Raw genomic sequence first — 27,315 nt, 5'->3', positions numbered from 1 at the left:
GGTGGAGGTGGCCGCTCTTTGTATAATTGTTTGTAAGGCATATTGTACATACACATATATATATTCACTAAAGAAAAACAAGGCTACATGGGTTTTATAGTTAGATTTACATGTTGCCCACACAAAACCATAGAAATTCAACAGTTTTAGTTATATTTATGTTAAGAAACTAAAACTTGTGGCCTAAAGTTACTTAACGGCACAAGTTATAGTTTCCTAAGATAAGTAAAACTATAAGCATACTTTTAACTGATGAATTTCTAGGGTTTTATGTGGGTAAAATGAGAACCCAACTATAACCTTCCTGTACCCTTTGCTCTTTCAGTGATTTTTTTTTTTTAAAGGAAAATAATATATAATTATCGTATGTTAATACAGGACCCTGAGCTGCAGCAGTTGGCTGCAGGGTCTGGCCTGCAGCCAAGCTCTGCGGCCAAACCCCACATGCACACAACCCTACTCTTAGCGCGGCCTGCAGCCATGTGCGGCTAGGGTATTTGTGTGTGAGTGGGTGAGATGTTATTGTTCTGTGTGGCTTCAGTTCCATGGATCCATCGCAGATTTACACTGGGGATGGCACTGTGTACTGCAGTGGATCCATGGATCCGCGGATCAGACAGTAGAAAACAAAAGTCTCTCAGAGACACCTCACTGTGTCCTATGGGTTCAGGATACCTCTATCCTGAACCCTTATGTGTGTGTTTATGTGTTCTCCTTGGGTGCCCTGTCAAGAAACAGAATGGGGCTGCAGCTTTCCATTCAGGTTTAAGCCAGCCAATCAGGGCCTTGCTTTTTGTCCAGATCTGCAGGTACCCATGCGGACCCACAGAGCCCCTGCAGATACCTGTGGATCTGCAAAGGATTTGCATTCCTAGATATAATTTCTTTAATAACTACAAAGCAACTCAACAGATTTACACCAGAAAACAAAAAGAGATCTTTCTGGACCAAGATCTAGCTTTCTGCCAAATTTGGTATAAGTCCATTTAGCGGTTTGGGATGCAGTGTTTTGTGTCCATATAAACAAATACACACACAGACACACACACAAACACACACACACATGTACAGATTCACTGAAAAAAATCAAAGGTTAAAGTAGCATTATAGCTCAAAGTGTAATGAAATATCTTTTTGGGTTTAAAAAAAAACCTTAGAAATTCACTGAAACAAAGATTAAAGTAACTTTATAGTAAGGCGAATTTCCCTGTGACAACTTTAAATTTTGGAACTAAACAAAACACAGAAATACAGTAGTTTCATACATGATAGAAGGTAACTACTATAATACTTTCTACCTAATTTTGTACAGCCTGTGTTCAGCTAATGGGTTTACATGTTTACAAATCATGTGTTCCTCATGTACCATAGCTGTGTAGATGTATTGAACATGTTATACATGTTTACATTCAAGAATAACTCTGTGTGCAAGGATCAGTTGATCTGTATTTATTACAATCCACACAATGTTTTTGTTCTGCATTAACAAGTTTCCTGGGCTCAGGTAAAACACAACACAGTTTCATATATGTATGCAGTTTGTGACAGAAGATATTTCTACTATAATATTAATTTAACATACAGTTAAGCATTGTGTGGCCAAGAAGGGAGTAGACATCATTGTTCACTCTTAATTTACAAGTGTACTACAATTAACTATACCAAAATCTAATACTAGAGTTTTAGGCATTAGAAAAGTATTTAGAATAAGGCACACTTAACAGGAATAACTAAACTCTTGGATCAGCAATGTGAATTTACATTCTTTTGTTGTTGGGATATGAAATCAATATGAAAATTAACAGGTTTAGGAAAAATAATAGTAAATGCTGATCATCCTCTGCAGAGGTGCCATGTTGTATGCCTATGTGTTCTACAGTGCTTATTGCGTGATTTTTAAAGCAAAGATGTAGGTGTCGGCTATGTGTTGTTGGTGTATAGCATACACCATATAAGAATTTCCAAAGTTCCTTCTGCTGTATTAAAACAGCAGTTTAACAAGGGTTAACATATTTTAAATAGGCTGCTTGATGTGAGTTATTTTAAACCACTGGCAAACTACTTGCTTTCCAACTATCGCAAAAGTCAGTGGAATTGTTCATTCCTGAGTTATGAGGAGGAGGATCAGGACGACTTCTTATGTGCCCAGGAGTTAACCTTGAGGAATTTGCTGCTTACTACTCTACTCTCTACACGTTGCCCCTAGATGATATGGCCCAAGAAGTTCAATTCCTCAGGAATGTTCCTATACCATTCCTAACATTGGATACCCAAAACTATATTGACAGAGGCATTGAGGACAGAGAAATGGCAAAGCAATAAAAAAGCATTGATTTTGGCAGGATGCTGGGAGATGATGGACTCCCGATTAAATTTTTTAAGATCACTGTTAAATGCTCCATCCCACTCCTGGTACAACAGTTCTTTGATGCTATCTCTCAGAGGTTTCTGCTACTGGAATTTACCCAGGTTATGATCTCTTTAATTCCAAAGTCAGGGAGAGACCATCTGTACTGTGAGAAATTTAGCCACATCTCTTTTATTATTTCAGACGTGAAGGTTCTAGACAACTATCTGGCAAGTAGACTAAAACAATACGCTTTCTAGTACACAGTGGGCTCTTTGCATACAACACTGCAATAGAGAATGGATAAATTGGGCATTAGTCTGAGTGTCCTGGCATGTCTTGCTGGCTATACCATGCTTCTGCAGCATTGATTAGCTATAACAGCTTCCTCTCTGCTCCACTGAATATATGTGCACAAGGAATAGACAGGAATTAGACAGGAATTAGACAGGGTCACTTACCAAAAGGACAATTTCCAACATCAAGGTTGCAGTCTGCCTTCACTAAAATTCTCTCAAAGCTGGATAGCTGCTGGATGAGGTCTCACTGAAGCCATTCATTTTGGCAAAAAAGCTATGAGCAGAACAAATTCAAATTTTGCAGCTGGTGAGGCCCTTGTGTCAGATGGATACTTATTGTGCCTTTACCAAGTCAACACTTCTAACTTCAGGCTTAGTCTTTTTAAGGCACTCTAAATCATCATGCAGGGAAAGCCGGAATCTGAAACAATGAAGATACATCACAATTGACAGCTTTGCCACGTGGTCCCTCTGATGATCTGGAGGTCTTAAAAGATCAAAAAGTGCCTAAGTCCCATCTTTTGAGATTTTCTACTGAAGCTCCTCTCGGTCAGTTCTGTGGCACCCAGCACCAGAGTGACAGCACTTAGGGGATTGGACTCACTCCAGCAAAGGTCACAAGGAGGTTCCAGTTGCTACCTACCAGCTGGGAGCATTAGGAAAAAGGCCTCTTGTGGGAGGTTCATCCATTCAGGTTTCCACATAGGTCTTAAACAGAAAATGTACACTTCTTTTTTCTACTGGTCCAGAGAGTAGTATGAGCTGTGAGTGAGGTGCCAGCTTTGTAGTTTGTGGGTAGGGTGATCCCTGGTCACTCCCTAGAAAACAAAAGGTCCCTAAGGACAATCATTCCAATTTATCTAGTACATATTCTTTGCTCTACTGCAAACTATTCAACAGTGAATTATTTTGTGGTAAATCCAACATGGCAGAATCTTTCTGTCCCTGAATAGAGCTTGTATGCTAGGCAGGTGCGTTTTTTGGAAATGAGCAGTCCCTCTTCTCTTGAGATACACCAATCTGGTTTTGGTGCCAGCTCCCCGTTGCACTGGACTACTGAGCAACTATAGATCAAATGGCTTTATTTTGCCCAGGTCTAACTCTACACTACAAATAAACAGACCCTACTCTGATCCCTTTCAATATAATGAAATTACTAGACCCTACCCAGCCTTCCTTCCAGAGCTGAAATCTGTCACTTACCTCACCTTCAATCATTGTTGCTGCTCTGGGAGCATTTTTCATGCCTCATTACAAGGAGAGGCTGGCACGGCCATCGGCCAGAAGCCTAAAGCTAATTGGCCCACTGGAGGTTCAGTCTGCTAGGCTTCCTACATATGTATTAAAAATCAGGTTTTAGTAAATATTAAAAATAATCTTTGAATGAAACTTGTAGTTTTTGACTAACTAGAGATAGCAGGTTTATGATATGATTCTGAACTCCAGTTTCTCTCACAGGATATCTACAGCTCTTTATAGTGAAAATAGCTTTTGGGGATTAGTCATTATAGGTTCATACCAACATTAAACTCTTGCAGGCACCACTATTATATACCAGACATCCTACCTTATACAGTACAAGGTCTACTTAGTGATGAATTACTGCATAGGTAAAAGTAAGGTACCACTTGTCAAAAAAGGCTATATTGATAGTTTCACCGGCAGTTTAAAAAGCTGGAGGAGTCAGGCTATAACTGTAAGCCTATAGCCATTTTTCCTTTGTCAGCCTAATGGATGGCACAACAGGTGTTGTAGTCCACATGTGACATTCAACTTTCTCATGTCACCTACATATTTGCAGCACTATATACTGTGGCCTTACTTTGAAGCGAAAAAAGCCAGTTAGGAGTTAACCTATTTTCACCTGTTTCAGTGGTCAACGCATATATACTAAGGACTGGGCAGTAGTGCCACAGTAGGCAGAGGTATATAACCAGAAGCATCAGTTTAAAAATTGGTATTTGTCAATGTAAAAAGAGGACATTTCTCACTGCACGCATAGACTTAAACTTACAACCCCTTCCCCTTTAACATCCAGAATTGTTTACACTATAAAAATACCACATACACACATACTGACCGACAGATAGTATTAGACATGGAAGGGTCACTTAATGTAGAACTGGCACTTAATGTAGAACTGTGAGACTTGGACATGGTAGTCCTGGAAGAGTCCACACTTTCAGTACCATCATCTTTCTCAACAATAAAAACCACTGTCTCTTTGGCCAAAACAGACATACTAGTAATATGTCAGTTTCCTCCATCTAGTTTTTGGTCATATAAGAATTCACAAACATGAGAGAAAAGGCATATAGCATCACTCTAAATTACCCTCCTTCTTGCTTGGTAAAACAACGTGTGCAGTTGTATATTGTTATGCCAAATCTGACATTCACATTTGAAGTCTCTTTCTAGCCCCATGGCCACACCACACAAAAGCCAATGGAAGCAATTTTGCTCAAGTTTAACACCAATGACATATTCTTTTATACTTTTTTGTTTCCAGGGCAAACCTCAGATAGCCACCACTCCACAGAGACCCATTCTCTACATCATCCACAATAAACATTCCAGGAAGCATTTTTAGCCCCAGTATTATATTAAATATACTTGTGCTTGTGGTGTCACACTTTTCAACTCTGTCCCCTAAAAACATACCATATTGTTTCCTGACCAAGGAGGCAGAATGACAGTTGTAACAAAAGATGCCATCTCGGGGCCACACACACTATGATGATTCTATCAATGCAAGTATGCCTGCCAAACCTGTGACTGTACATTTTATAATTGCACTCCAAGGTGCTTACAGCCATGAATTACCTTTAATGTGTGGCCTGAAAGACACAGCAAGGACATCTGGTTTTCTATCATTGTCTGCCTGCCTCAAAGAAAATATAGTTTAAGATCAACGGTCATATGTACAGATTTCTGCATAGTATGTTAAAGTGGACTCTCTCATGTCTCACATACGCTGTTCATTAAGTCTTAGAGAGGATTGAGCATGGTTTACTTTTATCTCTAATACATAGATACCATCAACAAAACACATATTTGCTGTGTGCAAAGCTTAACATTTTAATGGTTCCTAATGGGCTGCAGTCCGTGCAAAACATATCCCAAATAATCACAAAGCGATATCCCCAACTGCCCTTACCTCCATAAATGTATCAGTCAAAGATTTGGAGCAATCTTTGTAGTGAAGATCATAGTGGAGACACAGGCAGTACAATGCAAGGCATCCATTGGGTTTAAGGACACGATCTACTTCCCTTAAAAACTTGTCAACTTCAAACCAGTGAGCTGCAACAGAAGCAGTTATCAGGTCCACAGAGCCATCTTCAAATGGAATCTTCTCTGCAGGGGCAACTCTAAAAATAATACCAGAAATATGAATATATGAGACCATAATCTTAGCAGTCACATTATCCTTGGACTTTCAAAGACACAAACCTGGGAGATCTGCAAAGCCTGACCTCGCTATCATTGCTGTCAATAACAAATAAGGCTCTGAGCAGGCCTTAAAAGTGCTGGAAAAAATGACACAAGGAAATTCCTTAGATTTCCTTGCACCATTTTTTCAGCCCCCTAAAGGGGTAATGCCCTTCTTGCATACATTATGCCTGGCGCAGGCATAATGTAGCGCAAAGAGTTACAAAGTGGTGCAATGCATGCATCTCTGCAAATATAGTGTGGGGATTTTGGCCTCATTGGGCCACATTAGCGTAAAAAAGTAATGATGCTTATGGGGCGCAAGGTGAGGCTAGGGTCTCATAAATTTGCCCCTTAGTCCCATTATGTCCTTTTGGATTTAGATTTGAGAGGACCGAATATCAGTTACTGCTGTGAATAAACTATCCGCCAATATCTAAATGTAGCAGATCTACACCTCCCTGATCACTTATCATGCTTGTTCAGAAAATTTAAAGCTGTTACAACCTATCTTAGACAGTGCAGAAGTACTAGTGGCACTATAAAGGAGGAAATGATTTCTGTCATAGTGTTCAATATGTGAGCCTGTATTTTTTTTAAGGTGCTTGCACTTGATTGAACAATACTTGCTAGGATTAAATTGTTCATTGTTCCACACATATATGTTCAGTTGAATATCAGAATTTCATATTTTTCTTACAGTCCTTGTAATACCTCATATGATGGATGTCAATTGATTATGTTCATGCGTATTTTAGCAAAAATGTGTGCATAACTTCATATAGGTTATACATATAGAAATTATCTACACATATTTGTGTACTTTCAAAATAAAAAATGTTTTTCATGCATGAGAATTTTTAACAATTACATATTGTAGCACAATATACAATCTACAGTAATACCATATGAAATTACAAACATTAATGATCTACAAACACTTTTAAAAACTAGTTGTACTGATAAAGGAATAAAAATGAAACAGTAATATTTTTCATCTAATAAAACAAAGTATCTGTGTGCGCCACTGTTGCACTAGGATAGACTGTTTATTTTTTTTAAATGTATTTATTTTTTATGTCGGTATACAAGATGTATTTGAACTGGCGAGAATCCATGCGGGATTCCTCAGACTATCAGTCCTTAGACAGTAGGTCTAAGCTTCTTTACATGTAGAGGTACCCTGTGCTAAAAACGCTGATATCATTACAGTATGACATATGGTTAAAAATATTGGACAATGAAGCAAGGATTCTTGCCTAAAGTCGCAAAACCTGCAACTCGGCCTGCAATCCAGGTTTTCCCAATTGAGCCTGGTTTCCAATATTAGCAAGGTCATTAATATGGCACATAATACAAAATGTCTGACTGTTCTGCTTAGGGCCCCTTTTTAGATGAGTCTACATCTTGGTTGTTTCAAAAGTGGTTCCATGAGAGTGTGAATTCGGTGTGTCCTGAATGGTCTCCATGCATGTTTTTACAGAAATGGTCTACACCAGTTTTTTTCAAAATGGACTTTAATGCTGAGGGTGTCATGGACTCTAGGATGAACGTTAGGTCATTGGTTGTGTAGTGTAGCCATTTATAATGTAGTTTTATGCGCGTTAGCTTAACGTATTAGGCTTCTGTGCAATTTGCCCTAGATGCATTTTATTCAACCTTGCACTGTTATTTTATGATAACCAGTTTCATGGTCTTGTTTTTATTTCATTCTATCACACTGTTTAGCTTATTTCAGCACCGTGTTCTCAAAGAATACATTCTTGCTCGCTCTGTGCTTCAGTCAAGGCTACAGTCTGGTACATTGCAGGTAAACATGGTAGAAGTTTAGTTTCTAGTGTTCGTAGAAAGTACACATCCTTACGTAGGGACTTTTCTTAGGACATCTGCGTGTTAGTTATAAAAACACTTTCTAGTCCTAGTACACGTTAGAGGGAGATTCCGACCAGGAACCTACAACTAGATGCTGACTGCCCGTTGCAGATGCTGATGCAGATTACAGGCCTTTGCTCAGGTATGAGGGTTGATGTCCTCCCGGGGGAACCTGAAAGGCAGGCTTAGAGCTTCACAGGCTGTGCTCAGAATATAACTTAGAGAGAACATAATCTAGTTGCACTATGATAGCCTTATTCTTGTGCTTCACTCTCATCGTTACTATTTTAATCCTACTGTGTTGTGTAGTTCAGGTTATTGCAGCTCACGCTTTGTTATCTAAAATGTAGTCGTTTTATTAACCAATCTTTAAAACTTAAACTGCCTTTGTCATTTCTACATGAGACCGTACTGTGTATGAGAGAACCGGTTGTGACCTGAGTGACCACAACTTCCCTGGGAAGTACTAAGATGTCATGCGCTCGGCAGCCCAATTGTCTCTTCCCTTCGGGAGAGATGAGGCACTGCTAGTTGGCTGGAGCAAAAACCGGATTTGGGGTGATAAGGGTCCTTCACCATGGGTCAGACTTAGTTCCCCACACTGCGAACGATCTTGCCGGCCAAAAATCCAGTAGTCTATTAGGATAATGAGAGCCTACGCGACAGTTGCGTTGGTTAAAATATGCTCCCCAGTGGTTATTTGGGGCATTAAAGATCTCCAATTATACCTGTTTTAAGGTTACTGAATCAGCGATGACTAGTGAATGATTTTTGATATGTGACGTCTTGTATTCCATTTTGAAGGCCTTGCTTAGTCAGTGCAAACCCCAGGCATAAGAGTGACTGCATTGTTTAATTTGGTATGTTGAAGATTCACCTATAGACACTGCACTATTCTGTGTGTGATGAAGTTGACAGCTTCCCTGGGCAAACTTAGGGCCAGATTCATACTTTTTGACGCAAAACAGCGCAAATGCAGTTTTTCATCAAAAATTATCGCGGCGGCTTGCGTGATTCCAGGGCCTCAGCCGGGCTCCATATTTATGGAATCCCGCAAGCCGGTGCAAAGGGTGGGATAGCATCAAAGAAAATGATGCTAGCGGGGTGGGGCTGGTGGTATGGGAGAAGGGGGTTTTGCACCAAAAAATTACGTTAGGCTGGTTAGAGTAAAAAGAAAAATGACTCTAACCAGCCTAGCATCATTTCATGACGCAAAACCATCCATACCACATGACTCCTGTCTTATGAAAGACAGGAGTCATGCCCACCACCCCAGTGGTCAGCACAGGGGACAAGGGTCCTCTGGACATGGTCATTGCACCCAATGCCAGTTTCAGGGCCCCCCAATGGTACTTTGAAAAAAATATAAAAATACTTACCTATACTTATCTAGGATGGGGTCCCCCATCCTGTGGTAACACTCTGGTGTGGGTGGGGTGTTCCTGGGGCTTAGGGAGGGCACCTGTAGGCTCTTACCATGGTGTTTGACCATGGAAACAGGTTCACAGGTCCCCTAACGCCATGCCCTGACTCAGGCATTAAATAATGGCACTAAGCTGATTTAGCGCTATTATTTAGGCCCGTCTCCCTCCCGTGCACCATTTTTGTACGGGTGGATAAATAATGCTCAAGGGCCTTAGAGTCATTTTTTTAATGGGAACGCCCACCCTGCATCTCACTGACGCAAGGTGGGTTCACGCATCCAAAAAATCACTCTAACTCCAATATTTTGACGTTCGACTGGTCTAGTGTCAATATATAGATATGGAGTTAAGTTTGTGTTGAATTAGCGTTAAAAAAAAATGCCCATAAGAAAAAATAGGCAATAGTTTTACTCTGACTCCTTTTCTGATTGCTTTGGGCAATGCACTGTGTAAATGTGTGTTTAAATTACACAGCCCGAATATGACTGTGGAAATTTTTTGATGTGGTACTGCAGATGTGTGATGATGGTAAGGTTCACTGTGAACCAGACACCTAGGTATTATCAATCTTCAGTTTACCTTGTCTGCAGGTCTGTTTGGGTTTATGTTTGTATTTACCAAATATCATAACCTTTTTACTTCAGGCTTTAGCAGTAGGCATATTACCGGCATTATATAGGCTCAGCTGATCAAGGTCTTGCTGCATTCCAATTATTGTATGGTACAGGATGATCTAGTCATCCACACATTGGAGTACTGAGGCTGTGGGTGGGGATCCATGGAGGCATAGTTTTGGCTTTAGATATAACTTGTTGTGACCCACAGCCGTGTTTCAGGCCATGGTTTGTCAGAATTTGTGGTGTAGCCATGTTCCTGCTACCAATCTTTATGCTTATACATGTGTTAGAGTATAAGGAGATAATTGCCTTCAAAAAGTAAAGAGAATATTTCAGTGGACCAGTATATTTCTGTCCACATGGACAATTGTGGCTGAATAGTCTATGAAGTAAGTGAAGGAGGGGCTGAGAGGCAGCGTGGTACAATGAGCCAAATTCCAGTGTGTTGTCTTTTGTTGATGATTTTGGTTAAAACCTGGTTTGATAGTAAGGAATGACATTTTCTTCAGTAGACCATGGCTTGAATAGATTTTGGCGTATGGTTTTGCCTCCACTTCTATCATTGCAATCAGTCAGTAGTTTCATGGGTCTGACTGGGAAGATTTTTATGGATTGGATGTAGTATTGAACCTCACCAAGAGTGTGGTATTTGGCATGATTGAAAGCAGTGACAATAAAGCAGGCTTTCTATAGTTTCCCAGAGCTCCATATCTACCTTAAATATAGATTCAGACACCAGGTGCTCCATTCTCTCTGATGATGTTTAGTGCCTTGCAAATAGCCGCACCGCAGAACATGGTCTCACTGTGGTTAAGGCAATAGTTTTGTGTAATATCTAGGTTACCAGTATCTCATGAATCATTCAGGATCACCCTGAGGTGTTCACTAGGCGCGTAATATGATGCAACATATAGGGGTGCTGATTCTTTTCCTTTTATTTTTTGGTTTTCCAACAACTTACTCTCTTCTACTTGATCATTTTATAAGGCTTCAACATAGTTGATCCATTTCTCCATGATAACTATTCCCCCTTTTGCTGACCTTGTTGTCTTTTTTTTTTTATGAACTGCCAGAATTTTGCCTGATTGTTTGGACCTAGAAGGGAGGGAATATAAACCCTTTCGGTTTCAAGATATTTAGGTTTGGTGGACCATAGCAGCTTGCAATGTAGTTTTCCTAATGTCTGACAACATTGCTGCAGTGCTTTGTTATATCTATTTTTGTTGTAGCATCTCGTGGCATATCTTAATACTCTGCTGATTTTCACTATTTCAAAGGTATGTGTAGGAAGTTGGCTCTGTATATACTATCTCAAAGTGAGAGATAGTGTGCACATAGACCAAGGGTTCCCCTACAGGTAAAATAGTAGCAAAATTAGATAATTCGAATGCTCTATTTTGTGGTAGTGTGAACGAGTAGTAGGCTTATCAGAGGTTAGTGTTAAGCATTTGTTGTACACACACAGGCAACAATGAGGAACACACACTCAAAGACTTAACTCCAGGCCAATAGGTTTTATATAGAAAAATATATTTTCTTAATTTTTTTTTAGAACCACAAGGTCAAGATTTGAAGTAAATACATAAAATGCAAGGTACTCCACACAGGTAAGTAAGAACTTTGGATTAGAGCAGTAACATACACAGTTTTAGATAACATGACAATAAGCTATTTTAAAAGTGGACACACTGCAAAAATCAACAGTTCCTGGGGGAGGTAAGTAATGGTTATTTTGTCAGATAAGTTAGGCACTTACAAGTCTAAGTTCCTGGGCATAGGCAGCCCACTGTTAGGGGTTCAAGGCAACCCCAAAGTTACCACACCTGCAGCACAGGGCCGGTCAGGTGCAGAGGTCAAAAAGGAGCCCAAAACACATAGGCGCCTATGAAGAACAGGGGTGCTCCGGTTCCAGTCTGCCAGCAGATAAGTACCCGCATCCTCGGAGGGCCGTCCAGGGGGGTGTTGTAGAGCACTGGGGGGGACACAAGTAGGCACACTAAACACACCCTCAGCGGCACAGGGACGGCCGTGTGCAGTGTGCAAAGCAGGCGTCGGGTTCTGTATAGCAGACAATGGAGGGACCCGGGGGTCACTCTACCGGTGCAGGCACAGGGGTGCTTCTCCGGCAAGGAACCAACAGGGCTAGGCAGAGTGTCGCCTGGGGGTTACTCTTGCACTGAGGTTCGGTTCCTGCTGGTCCTGGGGGCTGCAGGTGCAGTGCTTGGTCCAGGCGTCGGGTTCCCTGTTACAGGCAGTCGCAGTCAGGGGGAGCCTCTGGATTCTCTCTGCATGCGTTGCTGTTGGAGTCCAGGGGGGTCACCACTGGCTACTCACGGGGTCGCAGTCACCTGGGAGTCCTCCCTGTGGTGTTGGTTCTCTGGATCTCGAGCCGGGAGCATCGGGTGCAGAGGGTGAAGTCTCACGCTTCCGGCGGGAAGAGTGAGGTCTTTAAAAGTTGCAGAAAAGTTGCAATATAGAAAAATAGCTCACATTTCTAAAATCAGTTTCTAATGAGAATTTTTGGAATTTAGTCTGCTGATCCACCAATGTAGGAAGTTGGCTCTGCACATACTATCTCAAAGTGAGAGAGTGTGTGCATAGAGTCCAAGGGTTCCCCTTAGAAGTAAGATAATTCTAATGCTCTATTTTGTGGTAGTGTGGTCGAGCAGTAGGCTTATCAGGGGGTAGTGTTAAGCATTTGTTGTGCACTCAAGCAATAATGAGGAACACACACTCAAAAACTTAACTCCAGGCCAATAGTTTTTATAGAGATAAATATATTTTCTTAATTTATTTTTAGAACCACAAGGTCAAGATTTGAAGTAAATACCTAAATGCAAGGTACTCCACACAGGTAAGTAAGGAACTTTGGATTAGAGCAGTAACATATAAAGTTTTAGACAAAATGGTAATAAACTATTTTAAAAGTGGACACAGTGCAAAAATTAACAGTTCCTGGGGGAGGTAAGTAATGGTTAGTTTGTCAGGTAAGTAAGGCACTTACAAGTCTAAGTTCCTTGGCATAGGCAGCCACCAGTTGGGGGTTTAAGGCAACCCCAAAGTTACCACACCAGCAGCACAGGGCCGGTCAGGTGCAGAGGTCAAAGAGGAGCCCAAAACACATAGGCACCTATGAAGAACGGAGGTACTCCAGTTCCAGTCTGCCAGCAGGTAAATACCCGCGTCCTCGGAGGGCAGACCAGGGGGGTTTTGTAGAGCACTGGGGGGGACACAAGTAGGCATATAAAACACACCTTCAGCGGCACAGAGGCGGCCGGCTGCAATGTGCAAAGCAGGGGTTGGCTTTTGTATAGGAAACAATGGAAGGACCCGGGGGTCACTCTAGCGGTGCAGGCAGGACATAGGGGGGCTTCTCCGGCAAGCCACCAACTGGGCTAGGCAGAGGGTCACCTGGGGGTCACTCCTGTACTGAGGATCAGTTCCTTCTTGTCCTGGGGGCTGCGGGTGCAGTGCTTGGTCCAGGCGTCGGGTTCCTTGTTACAAGTAGTTGCAGTCAGGGGGAGCACCTGGATTCTCTCTGCATGCATCGCTGTGGGAGTCCAGGGGGGTGATCTCGGGCTACTCACGGGGTTGCAGTCGCCTGGTAGTCCTCCCTGTGGTGTAGGTTCTCTGGATCTCGAGCTGGGGGAATCACGTGCAGAGGGTGAAGTCTCATGCTTACGGCAGGAAGAGTGAGATCTTTCCAAGTTGCAGAAAAGTTGCATTATTGTTGCTGTTTGTTGAGCAGAGCCGCTGCTTACGGGAGTTTCTTGGTCCTTTGGTTAAGGGCAGTCCTCTGAGGCTTCAGAGGTCATTGGTCCCTGTCGGATGCGTTGATGTTGCAGGTGTTCGAGTCAGGAGACAGGCCGGTAGGGCTGGGGCCAAAGCAGTTGTTGTTTCCGTCATCTCTGCAGGCCTTTCAGGTCAGCAGTCCTTCTTCTTAGTTCAGGTTGCAGGAATCTGATTTCCTGGGTTCTGGAGTGGCCCTAAATACTAAATTTAGGGGTGTATTTAGGTCTGGGGGGCAGTAGCCAATGGCTACTGTCCTGGAGGGTGGCTACACCCTATTTGTGCCTCCTCCCTGAGGGGAGGGCGGCACATCCCTAATCCTATTGGGGGAATCCTCCAAAACTAAGATGGAGGATTTCTAAAGGCAGGGGTCACCTCAGCTCAGGGCACCTTAGGGGCTGTCCTGACTGGTGGGTGACTCCTCCTTGTTTTCCTCATTATCTCCTCCAGCCTTGCCGCCAAAAGTGGGGGCAGTGGCCTTTGAGGCTTACCGCCAGGTGTTACAGTTCCTGCGGGGGGGTGAGCCGGACCTCCACCCAGTGCAGGCTTTGTTCCTGGCCACAGAGTGACAAAGGCGCTCTCCCCATGTGGCCAGCAACTCGTCTGGTTGTGGCACGCTGGCAGAAACTGGTCAGCCCCACACTAGAAGTCAGATTGGTATTCAGGGGGCATCTCTAAGATGCCCTCTGGGTGCATTTTACAATAAATTCCACACTGGCATCAGTGTTAATTTATTGTGCCGGAAGTTTGATACCAAACTTCCCAGATTTCAGTGTAGCCATTATGGAACTGTGGAGTTCGTGTTTGACAAACTCCCGGAACATATACTCTTATGGCTATCCTGCACTTACAGTGTCTAAGGTTTTGCTTAGACACTGTAGGGACATAGTGCTCATGCACATATGCCCTCACCTGTGGTATAGTGCACCCGCCTTAGGACTGGGAGGCCTGCTAGAGGGGTGACTTACCTATACCACAGGCAGTGTGAAGTTGGCATGGCACTCTGAGGGGAGTGCCATGTCGACTTAGTCATTTTCTCCCCACCAGCACACACAAGCTGTGAGGCAGTGTGCATGTGCTGAGTGAGGGGTCCCCAGGGTGGCATAAGACATGCTGCAGCCCTTAGGGACCTTCCCTGGTATCAGGGCCCTTGGTACCAGAGGTACCATTTAAAAGGTACTTATCTGAGTGCCAGGGCTGTGCCAATTGTGGAAGCAAAGGCACAGTTTAAGGAAAGAACACTGGTGCTGGGGCCTGGTTAGCAGGGCCCCAGCAGACTTTCAATCATAACTTGGCATCAGCAAAAGGCAAAAAGTCAGGGGGTAACCATGCCAAGGAGGCATTTCCTTACAGTATTTCATGGTGTTTTTGGTTGACCCAGGTAGATTTTGTTTGGTTCATTAATTTTCTGTCTTTCTTTTAAAGTCTGATACATGATTTCCAAAGTATTATCCCAGAATGATAAACATCAACCTTGCAGAATACTTTACGTTTTTGGGACATCTGAAGGTTGACGTCCACTGAGTAAGTCTGGTTAAGCTGATCTTACCAAATCTGAGCCATTTTAATAGGTCATGTCACTCATTATCTTGTGTGGTCCCTGTAGAGTTCAACTGGGTGGCTGCATGGGTTGATAGCCAAAAAATGATATACTGTAGAAGATGATTGCTAGCCAAAACTTGCATTATTTAAGTCATTATGAGTACTCTGTATTGCTATGGTTACAAAAGTGTAATTTAGTGTGGAGATACCTCTGAAGATAGGGAGAGGCATGGTGTCAACTTGAGGGGTACATGCATCATTGCAGCGGGATTAGACAGTTTATTGACAGCAAGTCAGTCATCCTCCTTGAATTTTCATTTAAGGTTCATTGTTGGTCTGCTGAGTGAGGCTGGACAAGGTAATGAAGGTTGAAGTATCTGGTTAGATAATCTCAGTGTTTGAGTATTGTCAAAAAAGATCATCCAAGACATCGCAGTAGTCATTCAGTTTGATTTCCCTATTGCCCGTGCATATTTATGTAGACGTTACCTGAAGTATTGTCAGTCTGCAATCAATGTGGCATCCATTAATAAGTATTGCCTGTACCAATTGCCTGTACCAATAAGTTGTTATGGTCTACTTCTATTATCCTGCGAATCAGAGCTGTGGAAACATATATGGAGAAACCTTCTGATGGGCACACAAAGTGCCAAATTTAAAAGGTCCTTTCGCCACCAGAGTGTCACTTTTAGTGCTTAGGCTTTGTTTCTAATTTCTCAAAATCGTGGTAGCCCAATAAAGGAACTGAATTGACCACCCTGGTTTCCTGCACACATATGTTGTCCCTGCTCATGTGTGTCGGGTAGAGCCGATGTATGCCAGAGGCCTACAACATTCCATGATACTAGTGCAAGGTCTTCTGTGTCCTCTCATTAACCTGTGTAGTGATGGTAGAGGTTAATCTCATCCTTCCCAGCTCCTTAACATTTGGCACTGAGGGTTTGTCTCTGCAATTACATGTCTCCTTGCAGTCGGTCATGTCTGCTGCCCAATCTTTCATAATTGTTATAGTGCAGGGTCTTTGTTTTTCCAGCAGTGCTAATGGTATATCTGGATGTACCCGCCAACATGGCTTTTAACTAGCTCCAGTCTTCCTCTTTTCTCTTCAGCTGGTCTGCATAAACTGTAAGCTTGGCTTACTGTTCTTTTCCGTTCTCTTAATTTCTCTTAGGTAGTGCTTGAATGAATGTCCCTGGTTGTTTCTGTTGGTGACCTTCCGGCCATGACCTGGTTATAGAGCTGGCTTTCCTGATGATTTGCTAATGTATTGAGGGGGCTGATGTTTATGTTCTTTCTGAGAGCTGTTCTGCACCTGGATGTTGATAGTGATAACTGTTGGCATTGTGGCAGATAACAACTTACCCGGCTGCTGTCTGTCAGATCACCTCAGTTCTTGCATTCAGTACCCTCTGCTGCTCCAGTACCAGGACCTTAGACGCAGCTCCATCAGTGCACCTCAGTTCACACACTCCCAGCCTTCAGCCATACCAGGAACCCCATACACACTGTCTACCAGAACACCTCAGTTCTTGCAGTCAATACACTCTGCTGCTCCAGTAACTGGGACCTCAGACACAGCTCCATCAGTGCACCTCATTTCACACACTTCAACCCCTCAGCCGTGCCACTGCCAGGAACCCCACACATGTTGTCTGCCACTGCACCTCAGTTCTTGCAGTCAGTACACTCTGCTGCTCCTGTACTCGGATCTCAGGCACAGCTCCATCAGTGTACCTCTGTTCACACAATCCAAGTCCTCAGCTGTGCCTGTGCAAGGAATCCCACACATGCAGTCTGCTAGAGCACCTCAGTTCTTCCAGTCAATACATTCTGTTTCTCTAGTACTAGGAACTCGGGTGCACCTCAGTTCACATACTCCAAGTCCTCAGCCATGCCAGAACCCAACACACACTGTCTTCCAGGGCTCCTAAGTTATTGCAGTCAGTACACTCTGCTGCGCCAGGACTGGGACTTCGGGTGCAGCTCCATTAGTGGACCTTAGTTCACACACTCCAAGACCTCAGCTGTGCCAATGCCAGGAACCCCACACACGCTGTCTGCCAGAGCACCTCAGTTCTTGCAGTCAGTACACTCTGCTGCTCCAGTACAGGGACCTTGGGTGCAGCTCCATCAGTGCACCTCAGTTCACACACTCCAAGCTCTCATCCATGCCAGTGCCAGGAACTCCACTCATGCTGTCTGCCAGAGCACCTCGGTTCTTGCAGTCAGTAAACTCTGCCGCTCCAGTAATGGGACCTCGGGTGCAGCTCCATAAGTTCACCTCAGTGCACACATCTGCCAGAGCACCTCAGTTCTTGCAATCAGTGTACTCTGCTGCTCCAGTACTGGGACCTCGGGCAGAGCTCCATCAGTGCACCACAATTCACACACTCCGAGCCCTTAGCCGTGCCAGTGCCTGGAACCCCACACATGCTGTCTGCAAGAGCACATCTGTCCTTGCAGTCAGTAAACTCTGCTGCTCCAGTACTGGGACCTCGTCACAGTTCCATCAGTGCACCTCAGTTCACACACTCTAAGCCCCCAGCTGTGCCACTGCCAGGAACCCCACACATGTTGTCTGCCACTGCACCTCAGTTCTTGCAGTCAGTACACTCTGCTGCTCCTGTACTCGGATCTCAGGCACAGCTCCATCAGTGTACCTCTGTTCACATAATCCAAGTCCTCAGCCGTGCCTGTGCAAGGAATCCCACACATGCAGTCTGCTAGAGCACCTCAGTTCTTCCAGTCAATACATTCTGTTTCTCTAGTACTAGGAACTCGGGTGCACCTCAGTTCACATACTCCAAGTCCTCAGCCATGCCAGAACCCAACACACACTGTCTTCCAGGGCACCTAAGTTATTGCAGTCAGTACACTCTGCTGCGCCAGGACTGGGAATTCGGGTGCAGCTCCATTAGTGGACCTTAGTTCACACACTCCAAAACCTCAGCTGTGCCCATGCCAGGAACCCCACACACGCTGTCTGCCGGAGCACCTCAGTTCTTGCAGTCAGTACACTCTGCTGCTCCAGTACGGGGACCCTGGGTGCAGCTCCATCAGTGCACCTCAGTTCACACACTCCAAGCTCCCATCCATGCCAGTGTCAGGAACTCCACTCATGCCGTCTGCCAGGGCACCTCGGTTCTTGCAGTCAGTAAACTCTGCCGCTCCAGTAATGGGACCTCGGGTGCAGCTCCATAAGTTCACCTCAGTGCACACATCTGCCAGAGCACCTCAGTTCTTGCAGTCAGTGTACTCTGCTGCTCCAGTACTGGGACCTCGGGCAGAGCTTCATCAGTGCACCACAATTCACACACTCCAAGCCCTTAGCCGTGCCAGTGCCTGGAACCCCACACATGCTGTCTGCCAGAGCACATCTGTCCCTGCAGTCAGTAAACACTGCTGCTCCCCAATCCTTAGTAATAGTGCCCACTTCTGTTCCATACTGAGGTCCCAGTCACAGCTCCAGAAGTCCACCTCCATACACACACTCCAAGCACACAGCTGTGCCAGTGCCAGAACCCCACACACTGTTAGCAGGAGCACCTCAATTCTTACTGTCAATACCCACTGCTTTTCCGGTACTGGGACCTCACGCACAGCTCCAAAAGTGCACCTCAATTCACACACTCCAAACCCTCAGCTTTGCCAGTGCTAGAACCCCACATGCTGTCTGCCAGAACACCTCAGTTCTTACAGTCAGTACACTCTGCACCTCACTTCTCACACTCTAAGCCCTCTTCTGTGCCAGTGCCAGAACCACACATGCTGCTGCCAGAACACCTCAGTTCTTACAGTCAGTACACTCTTCTGTTCCAGTAGTGGGACCTCACGCACAGCTCCATCAGTGCACCTCAGTTCACACACTCGAAGCCCCTCAGCTGTGCCAGAACCTCATACACACCATCTGCCAGAGGACCTCAGTTCTCACAGTTGGTACACTCTGCTGTTTCAGTACTGGGATCTCAGGTGCTGCTCCATCAGTGCACCTCAGTGCACACACTCCAAGCCCTCAGCAATGCCCATGCCAGAACCCCACACATGCTGTCGGCCAGAGCACCTCAGTTCTTACAGTCAGTACACTCTTCTATTCCAGTACTGGGACCATGGGCCCAGGTCCATCATTGCACCTCAGTTCTACTCCAGCAAGATCACTTCCTTTCCTATGATGGGACCCCACTCACATACAGTTCTATTACAGCAGCTCAATTCTAATATTGAGTCCCACTGCCAAGCCAATACTGGACCCAAAAGATCAAAACACAGCTCAGCCAGTGTACCTCAAGTCTAACATTCAACACCACTGTTGATGGGAACCACCATAGCTCTACCAGAATCCATCACTTCTAACATTCAGTGCACATTTCTTCTCAGTACTAAGGCTCACACACATGCCCTTCAGGGCTCCTCACTTCTGGGGTTCAGAGGCAATGCCACTCCCATGCTGGGCTCCACTTGCAGCTTCACCAGGGCACCTCCAAGCTAACACTCAGCAACACTGGCACGCCAATACTAGGTCCACACATAGCTCCTTTAACATACTTCACTTCTGACTTTGTGTATCTGTTACTATTCCACTACTGAAGCCCACATACAACTCTGTTGGTGCACCTCAACTCTAACCTGCATCACCCAATTATTTTAATACCAGGAATTACACAGGGCTCCGTTTGTCATTCCTCACCCGCTGCATTTCTGTTATTCCAGCAATGGGCCTGGACACAGCTCTGTCTATACCCCCAATCCTGATCTGAAGCACCCCAATATTTCTGTATTGGGGTTCACATAATGCACCTCCTGCTAATGCACCTCCTGCTATTCTGCAGTGCTCTCTGCTGTTTCACAATCTGATGTCTGTTTGGGGATGTGGGGGAGCCAATTAAATCTATTATTAGCTTCCATCTTTATTTGGGAAGGTCTGTTTCACCTATCTCACTCCGTTCTTTACTTTACTGTGTTTACTCTCAATGTTTTCTTTCTCCCCCACTTTTCTCTTTCCAGCTCTTAAATTCCACAGATTAACAGCTTTGCTCTTTCTGTCAACTGTTTAGTTTTACTCCTCCCCTTTTTATTTCCCTCTTCCTCTTGGTACCTCCTCTTTCAAAATTGCAAAAACTTAAATATTTATTTCCTTGTTTCGTTCCTCTCTTTTTTCTTCATCAGGCGGTCATTCTATCACTATTTTTTCTCTTCCCTTCTTTGTATTTTTTATTTGTTCTTTCCATTGAGTCGATATGTGTACTTTCACCTTTTTTTAGATCCTTCTTCCTTCCTTTCTCTGGTGTTTTTCTTATCTTTATCGGTCAATTCATATTTTACTATAAATCCCTCTTTTCCCCGTGTATATGTGGAAGCCACAAGTGACTTGTTGGGACCCGAAGTGTCAAAGTGCTTTTTCCATTCTGTGTCTGTGGGAAATGTGTCAGTACATACATGCCCTATTTCCTTCACTGCTTATTTCTCTCTTTATCTCTCTTTTTTCTCTAATGTTCATTTTTCTCTTTTTTTTTACACTTCTTTCATTATTTTTCCTCTTTAGCTTTTGTTTGCTTCCCTTTTTTCTTTGTCTCACACGTTTGCACTATTACTTCTCTTAGTTGTGTTTTAATTTTCTCGTTCTTTCTTTCCCTTCTTTCTTATATTTCTTTGCGCCCCCTTCCCTCTTTTCCTTTTGTCTGTTGCATTCCTTTTGCTTCTCTTTTTCTGCCCCATCCACATTCTCTCCTGAAGTCTAGTTATCAATGGAGCAACAGGTGCAGTGTCAGTAGGGCACAGAGACCTATGGACCTCATTCAACTCTAATTACTGCTGTATTTTCCAACCAAAATTCCAGTCAACCATTTTACTTTCTTACTCCAGGGCCCATGACACCGTTACCACACCACTTGTCCTCTCCATCTTTACTCCCGACTCCCTCTTTCCTTTCACCCTCCAATCCGTATCAAATTATATTTTTGTTATGGTGTTTTGAGCATTACACTCTAATGTCAAAAACGTATTTCTGATAAAGGTTTATATGATAATTGTATATGTTTTAAGATAGAGGAAGAAGGTAAATGGAAGTGCTTTAGTTAAATGATGGGTCTCTGGAATTACATGAAAGAAAAAGACGAAATTATGAGGCAGGGTTGACCAATTTATGTGAATAGAAAAGTCCAGTTATGAATTAAGAATGCCAGGAGCTCTAACTCAAGAAAATGCAAGACCTATTGCTTGTTAATTTGGGTATTGTGTGGTGTTGCGAATGCCGCCTCACTTTAGTAGTCCGCTGCTAGCTTGGCATGCATTATGGGGCCGAATGAAGTTTATAGTAAGATCCGATAGATGCAGGGGGCACAACACCTTGTAAAAGAGTATTTTCCTGCTCACTAAATGCTAAAAAAAATTCTTAGTAGGTGGCTAGTTCCACTTGTTAATTCTTCCCGGAGTCCCGCAGAGACGATTGAATAATGAAGCACTGAGTCTGTCGCAAGATTAGAGAAAGGAGTGATGGAAAAATGGGCTCAGTACTGGGTTGGGCCGCAGACAAATAGTTGAGCATGGGATGGGGGTGATGGACAGTGGGCGTGACATGTAGGAAGGGAAAAAAATAGTAGGTGGGCAGCTGACTCTGAGCAAACAAGCTGCACCAACCCACTGCTGGCTGCTGCCATTCATGGTGGAAAACCCCAAGTGCCTGAGCCCTTACTGCAATGCATGCTCTGCTGCTCCGATGCCCCCTCTGTATGCCCCACGTGAGCACTAGGCCTGCTCCACGCCTGAAGCTACTGGACTAATGGACTGCTGGGCTGGGATGGTGGGGGAGTGTATGTTTGGGACCAAAGATTTTGCAAGGAATTTTACCGGGCTCAAAGGACCAAGGCTGTTATCCACACCGTGAGGTCCAACAGCAAAGCCATTATGTATGTTAAAGTACAGAAGGTAAAAAAGGTTAAAAAAAAAATTTTTTTTACAATTTTAACAAGCATAATATAAAAACAACATGTTTATCCAATCCCAGTAGGAACCCTTAGGTGGAACTTTACCTGGAACCTTCCAGTTTATTTTTGACAGTAAATAGACCATATATTTATTTAGACTTGTATTATTTGCAGGGCACAAGTTCTAAAAAAGAATTAGGGATTATCCATGTTAGACAGTATGCAAGTGACATCGTGGTGCATAATATCACAGCGTGTGACATTGCACGTGGAATCACAGAAAGTGCCATCACAAACCATCACAGGCACTGACATGCAAGAAGTGACATCAGATATTAAGACCTCACACATATGTTTAGCAAACCTATCATGAGTACATTTGAGCACATTACAAAATGTATCAAATGAGATTTTGCATCGGGGTTGTGACAAAATCATTACTCAACCCTGATGCACAATTTGGGCCTCAACTTTTACATTTCATTTTTAAAACTCTGTCAAAAAGAAACTGGCAACAAGGAGAAATGTGGCAGTAAATCTGATATGCTGTATTGGTTGCTGTATTGGTTGCAAAGTCTGCATTAAAAAATATCTTATGGGTTAAGGTACCTGTTCCAGAGATCTTTGTGTGGCAATTAAATCTCAGGTAATAATAAAAACGGTAAAACAATTCTGGAGGTTAAGGTATTTCCTGAGAGATCTGTGTTTTGTCTAGTCCCACTTTTTGAACCACAGCACTCTACAGGGCTAATATTTATCTTGCAAAGCATGTTATGTAACACACAAATAACATATTTTTAATTTTATGTAAATGGGTTTGAGGGTTACTGCTTTTAACACAAAGATCCTTCTTTTTTTTACTTGGCATAATAAATTGTAATCCCTCTTTTATAGCACATTGAGCTATGAAGGACATGCGACTCCTACATCTTCTAACCCTCACTGTGTTATTCAACACATCCTGTACATTGATTGACAAACATATATTTTATTGTCAGTCTACAATATGTATATGTTATGTAAACTGCCTTGATACCCTGCAATGGGATTAATAGGGCTACAGAGCTATAAAAGAATTAAACAGTGGTAGTTATAATGTTATTTATGTAAATACTGGTAAAGACCAACATATCTGACATTCTTACAGCGCATGCATATGTCTTATATACATGGATTCAACAAAGCCAAAGGCATGCCTTTCTTAAGTGCCTGTGAAGATATAAGCTGTGCGCCTTTGTTTTCCCTGCATTGCAATTACGTGTAAGGCTCCTGATAGCTCCCAGCCAGGATACTCCAACAAAAGGATGCCTCATGCCCCCTCAACTTCTGCCAATTCGACTTTGGAACTAAAAGCACTTCCAAAGACCTAAACAATCTTATTTTTACATATGTCACCCATAACATCTTTGCTGGAAAAAGATAATGGAGAAGAAGGACTGTCCTGCTGAACCCCTGGTCGGCACCTGAAGGACTGTACCCACATGGACTGCATCAGCTGCACACTTTGGGCTTCACCAAGAAAAGGACTTTGCCTTGCTTCTGCAACTCCAGGAGTGGAGTCTCTGTAAGCTTCAGGTACAAAGGAGCTGACCAGTGTTCCTTGCATTAACTCCTGCAAGAAGAGTAGTCATTCGAGGATTCTCACCAAGTGCATCCTCGGAACTGTAGTCCCAAATCCCATAGATCAAATCAGAGGTTTTGGAACCTGGGATCAAGTTTGTGGATGCTTCAAGGACCCAAAAAACCTCTTGAAGAAAATGCAGACGTTTGGAGCAACTGTTGTAAGAAGATCCATAAGTTGAAGAAGTGAAATGTGGGAGCTGTAGAGGCAAACCAGAGCCTCTGAACCCTTGACTGGTGCTGTGGACCATGTTCCTAAATCAAGAACCTCTTTTGAAAGTAAGTGTAAAAGTGTTACATCGTGGGTGGACTCAACTCTGGACTTTGTCCATGTCCAGTGAGACCTTTTTTAATCCCTTTGAGCGCTATTGCTATTTGCGTCAAAGCACTAGTTTTACTTTTAATCTTTGAAAATTCATATCTCTGATTCTCTACATTGACTATTTTGGTGTCATTTTAAAGATAACAATATGTCCTGTTTTTATAAAGTGGTGTTGGATTTTTAATGTGTGTTGTGTTTTACTTATTTACTGTTTGATATTAAATTCTATACACACCTGTCTCCTAAATTAAGCCTAATTGCTCGTGGGCCATGCTACCAAGGGTTGAGCAAGGATTAATTTATTAAGGCATTGACTGGATGTAGGGGAGGATTGTGGACTATTGCTAAGTTTAGTACCTATCTGCCCCTAACAATAGTCCACTTTCAAAAGTAATTAACTAAGTGCAGATACAAAAAGAGTTTCTATTCTTCACAACAGAAGAGACTTCGGGGGAGATTTATGGAAAGTGTTGCTGCACCAAGTGCAGCACCACTTTCCCGTCGTCCCTTAGCATCCCCTTACCGCCACCATGTGTGTGCCATGGCGCAGGGTAGGGGGCAATAGCATAATTTCTAATGACGCTATTGATGTACTCTGCAGGAGTAGTGCCAAAATATTGGCGCTACTCATGCAGAGTCTATAGGGCCCCATTCTAAAAAATGGAAGCCCCCTTTTAATGCCTGCTCTTGAGTATGCAATAAAAGTGCCGTAAAAAATGGCAAAAGGAAATCTCAGAGATTTTCTTATGTCATTTTCCTGGCTCCCCTAATGGGGGAACGCCCCCTTTGCATACATTATGCATGCCGCAGGCATAATGTAGCGCAAAGGGTTACAGAGTGGCGCAATGCATGCATTACTGCACAGGGATTTCGGCCTCGTTGGGCCACATTAAAATAAAAAATAATGCCGTTCATGTGGCACAAGGTGGCACTAGGGCATTATAAATATGCCCCTTCATATTTTTATGGGGAGGACTGTTCAAGGTTATTTAGGTCCCTCTTGTGCCACTAAAATATTACAGAAACTAGTAAATTACACTTTTTGCTAAATGTGCTGTGCAAAGAAGTGTTTCATGCATAATTCATGCATAATTTGGATGCACATTTGTTAAAACAACATGAATTAATGTACTGTTTATAACTGGTTATGGAAATGAACTGACATTTTCATTCAAGAGTCTGCCCTGGATAGTTTGGCTTGCTCAGCTTGAAGGGAATGTTAGGTTTGTTTACTGAGTTGCCAAAAGCCAAATACTTGATCATAGTTTGCTTTCTGCAACAAAATCTGTTCACTGTATGTGTGTTGTATAGTCCCTGTGGTAATTAAAGATGAGTGATGTATATGGCAAAATATAGTTCAGAATAGTGAGTGCCTCTCTGTGCTAGATTGCAGGAAGCCTTCTGGTACAGATTTGAGATTTGGTTGGCTAGTACGGGCGTGTATTTTTCTATTTTATTTTGGTGTCTTTTAATGAATTAGAGCCTTATTACGACATTTGCAGTCCTAGGTCCGCCAATGCTGCAGTGGCGGTGGGACCGCCACACTCCTGGCAGTCCGACCACCACATTATCATCCTGGTTGTTGGACTGCCGGGTGACCACCATCCACGCCAGGAACATGGTTACTGACGGGCTGACAGCGGTCAGAGTTGGTGGTCTGCGGTCAAAGTGTGGCTGAGTTCAGCGCCACCGCTCTGATCACAAGTCCAGTTTCCCCCAGACTTTTCCTGGCTGGAACCCTGTCATGAAAAGGCCTGCTGAAACACAGTGCAGGCGGCCACAGGGGGGCCCTTGCACTGCCAACACTCTTGACCCCCTGGACCCTCTGGCCCCTCTGGCCCCCCTGCCCAGCATCTCTGGAACAGTGCTTTGCCGACAGTGCATATTCCGAGGGTGCTGGTGTGATACGGTATTGGCCTTGGATCCCTTAAGTAGTGTTCCCGCCATGCTGACTGGCAGGAATGTCATAATACGATGTTCCTGCCGGTCAGCCAGGTGGGGACATCGTTATACACCATTGGGTGAGGCAGCCGGGTTGACAGGTTCCTCACCCCCTTGAGTTTGGCGGTGAGCTTATCCGACCGCCAAACTCATAATGAGACCTTTAGTTCCTCAATTACTTCCAAAGTCATGCTAGGGATTCCTGTGACAGTCATGGTGAATGTATATAATGTGGTGCGAGCAAAGAACTCTTAAAATATTTGGGTGAATTAATTGAATTGCTACAGGTTCAATGAAGATTATTCATATTGCTGCCTCTGCATAGACATACATCAAGTCTTAAGGTAAATAATGGCTCTGTACAAGAATTTCCAAGTAGTGATAAGCTATGCAACCCTAATTATGCCACTGCATTGCTCCTGACATCACACATTGCTTTGGCATTTGATGTAGTGCAGACCTTCCTTTCCTTTCAATGCAGTGCTTTCATTTTCAGAAATCATTACATGAGCAGTATCATCTCAAATGTCAGGTGCTTCAACATGGAACATTCTACTGTGAAAGGGATGGTTGAGACCATACTGTAGTAACCAGGGTGTGAGTGGAAGCAGGTGATATCTTGAGACTAGGGCATTAAAACATGAGACTGTGCAGTTTAACTTTATAAAATTGCATATATGAATTTGGTTTGTGGTGCTGAGACAAACATTACAATCTAGTTCTTAGCCCACTCCTCCGGATAAAATGTGAATCACAGATAACATAATAAATAGCACATCTTGACTGCAAAGGTTAATTCTCATATCACTGGCACAACTGACATCATTGAGAATTTCTGTAAAAATGGAAATTGTTGTAATTTCCTTCATCCGAGTCCTGCATTGAAAAAGAGACTTGCAATGAAGTATATATTGAGTTCCAGTAGTATCCAAACTGTTTTCAGGCATCTAATACAGAGGATCAACAATGACATGCAAACTCACTCACCTTACAAGCACCTAGGACCTTATGTACAAAGCTATTTTATGGTTGGAAAGGTTCTGATTCATAAAATTAGAGCCTTTGCATCCACAAAAGGCATTCTTGTATTTACATAACTCAAATTGTAATTCAGTAACAGGTCACTGAATCAGAATTTGGGTTAGGGAATACATACCATATTGGTATTTGAAAGGGGCGTGTTAAATGTT

The 27,315-nt window shown here is 43.4% G+C and overlaps 1 protein-coding gene across 2 annotated transcripts in view; it reads right to left on the bottom strand.

The window, feature by feature from the left end:
* LOC138246450 (putative methyltransferase DDB_G0268948) overlaps positions 1–27,315 on the bottom strand; it is a 182,185-nt gene that overhangs the window by 77,017 nt on the left and 77,853 nt on the right. For both annotated transcript variants that reach the window (XM_069201064.1, XM_069201065.1), the window contains exon 5: positions 5,804–6,017. In XM_069201064.1, coding sequence (XP_069057165.1) covers positions 5,804–6,017 — 214 coding nt within the window. The remainder of the gene's footprint in view (positions 1–5,803; positions 6,018–27,315) is intronic.

Source organism: Pleurodeles waltl, chromosome 7 (genome assembly GCF_031143425.1).
Source record: "Pleurodeles waltl isolate 20211129_DDA chromosome 7, aPleWal1.hap1.20221129, whole genome shotgun sequence".
Lineage (NCBI taxonomy): Eukaryota > Metazoa > Chordata > Amphibia > Caudata > Salamandridae > Pleurodeles > Pleurodeles waltl.
This window is presented reverse-complemented; position numbering and strand designations above follow the sequence as displayed.